Source organism: Trypanosoma grayi (assembly GCF_000691245.1).
Source record: "Trypanosoma grayi strain ANR4 Tgr_1621_V1, whole genome shotgun sequence".
In the NCBI taxonomy this organism is placed as follows: Eukaryota; Euglenozoa; class Kinetoplastea; order Trypanosomatida; family Trypanosomatidae; genus Trypanosoma; species Trypanosoma grayi.
Window position 1 is genome coordinate 1 of NW_008827239.1, and position 2,618 is coordinate 2,618.

Here is a 2,618-nt window from a genome sequence, read left to right on the forward strand (position 1 = left end):
CAACAGTGGTAGTGGCGGCAGCTCGGTGGCGCCCACGTCGAGGCGAACGAGGAAGCCAAAGACGAAGGTGATGATGAAGAAAGCGATGGCGATGAAGAAGCAGCGAAGGAAGCCAAATGCGATGTCTGCTGGTGCTGCAGCCCATGGTTCAGTGGCGGTAACAACACCAACAACAGCAGCAGCAGCAGCAACATCATCATCATCACCGTCCCGCGGGGCCGCACATACGCCTCATTCCTCGTATTCTTCCTCTTCGCTTGGTGCAGCAGCTGCATCTTCTGCCGCCGCAAATGTAACGCGCGGTCGCATGAAGATTAATCGTGTGGTCCCCAAGAAAAAGTCCCACAAACTCCGTGTCTGTGTCCTCAACAGTAGTTACGAAGGTAGCGGCTCCGCGACGGCGGAACTTGACGACTACCACTGCAGCCCTGCTCACTGGGTAAAGGATAAGAGGAACTACAGCTTCACGGAAGTCGCCGTGAAGAAAGATGACTCGTACCGCCAGGTGCGGGAGTTAGTTACAACTGGTAAGTTTGATGTCTTCTTCAACCTTTGCGATGGTGGGAAGGATGAGAAGCGTGCTGGTGTTGATGTAGTGGAGGCGTTGGAGGAGCAGAATGCCGCTTTCACTGGAACAGACTCGCACAGCTTTGAGCCAAGCAAGATTGATATGAAGCTCCTGGTAGGCGCCGCTGGTGTTTGCACACCCAACTTTGTGCTTCTGGAGGGTGTGGAGGGTTTGGCAAAGAAGTGCCGCCACTTGCGGTTCCCTGTCATTGTGAAGCACCTTTCAGGGTACGCCTCGGTTGGCATCCACAAGGACAACCGCTGCGATAACTTGGAGGAGCTCCAGGTGAAGGTGAAGTCGTTCCTGAAGGAGTTCAATCACGCCCTCGTGGAGGAGTTCATCCGTGGTCGCGAAGGCACCGTTCTCACCTGCGCCGACAGCAGTAGCCAGTTTGGTGTAAAGGTCTTTAAGCCGCTTATGTTCAAGTTCCTCCAGAATGACGATGACTTTGCGTACTTTGACAAAAAGTGGTCGATGGAGTGCAACGACAACGCCTACGGCTTCCTGCCGCAGAACGACCCCGCCTACCCGCAAATTGTCGACATGGCCCGCAATGCGTTCCGCCACATCATGAGCGGTGTTGGCTACGGCCGCGTCGACTTCCGCATCGACCCAAAAGGGGATGTGTACTTCCTTGAAATCAACCCCAACTGTGGCATGTGGTACGCTGAGCAGGACGGCGGCGACTTCGCCGATGTGATGGTGCAGGGCGATAAGTCGTGGGATCACGACCGCTTCATACGAAACGCCGTGCTGCGCGCGATGCGGGAGCAGGTGGCGCGGCGGCCGTGGTACTTCATCAGCCACGATTCCAAGGGCAACTTCTCCACACGCGCGAGCAAGACAGTTCGGACGGGTAAAAGTCTCTTCAGCGACGCCGCGCACCCGGTACCGGTCGTCGCGCAGGCGCTCTACAAGCTTGGTGAGGAGGACCCCACTGTTGGTTGCGTCATCCTACGTGGCGACCGCCTGCATCAGGCGGTGGCGATTCGTCACTCGTGCGAACCCAACATGCAGTTCATGCAGGGACGCACTCTTTCACTCGTCGCAAAACGCAAGATTAACGTTGGGGAGGAGCTGACCGTCGACTACGCGACGCTGTGTGATGAGAACATGCCGCCATTTGCGTGCAGCTGTGGGACAAGTAACTGCCGCAGCGTCATATTTCCCTCACCCCCCACACCACGCACGCTGGAAGGAAAGAACTTGCGGCGCATGCTGCGGGAGAAGAAGCGGGCGTGGTACAAGGAGAAGGAGGACCGCGAGGCAGAGCGTATGTTGAAGAAGCGCGCGTCGAAGGGCAAGGGTGGCGCCGCGTCCACGTCCACGGCATCACCTGCAGCCGGACCGTCCACCTCCACTAGCGGTGGGAGCGGCCCAGCTTCTAGCAGTGGCGGAGGCAACAGCAGCAGCAGCAGCAGCAGCAGTGGTGCTTCGGCGAATGGCGATGGTGCCACGAGAGGCACAATGTCCAAGAAGCAATAAGGCTGGAGGGAGGGAGTGAGAGGCCACACACGCTGACAACAATATCCTCATACAACTCCTTGTTGGCATGCACGCAGTTGCGTACACATAGAATGTGTCCCCATTGGCTATACCCCTACGTGAAGAGAAATTCCATAAATATATTTACGCAAGATATATACATATACATATATNTATATATATATCTTTATAGAAAAAAAAGAGAGAGATGGAAAGACGATGGAGGAAACATGGTAACTTCATTTATCTACATGCGTGCTTGTGTTAGTGTCTTTGTATGAAGAAGCGAGTGAGAGAAAGAGAGGTTCAAGTTGTGCGTGTGGACCGTCTTCACGGCTCGCCCATCCACATGAACTTCGCCTCTCTTTCTTTTGTTGTGCATTCCTGTGTTGTTGTGTCACGTCCATCAGGGTCGCACGACGTCTCTTGGCTCCATTGCAGACACACATACATGCATTCATCTGTGTTCGTTCGCTTCAGCATTCATTACGGATATGTGCGAGTCCAAGCAGGGAAAGAAAGTGACTCACTCACACACTCACACAGACATATATATATATATATA

At 54.5% G+C, this 2,618-nt stretch overlaps 1 protein-coding gene across 1 annotated transcript; it reads left to right on the top strand.

Annotated features, from left to right (window-relative positions):
- Nucleotides 1-70: 70 nt before the first annotated feature.
- DQ04_16211000 (hypothetical protein) lies at nucleotides 71-2,053 on the top strand (the record flags this gene model as incomplete). Its single annotated transcript, XM_009317437.1, has 1 exon — nucleotides 71-2,053. The coding sequence occupies one exon, from the start codon at nucleotides 71-73 to the stop codon at nucleotides 2,051-2,053; it is 1,983 nt and encodes a 660-aa protein (XP_009315712.1).
- Nucleotides 2,054-2,618: the final 565 nt, after the last annotated feature.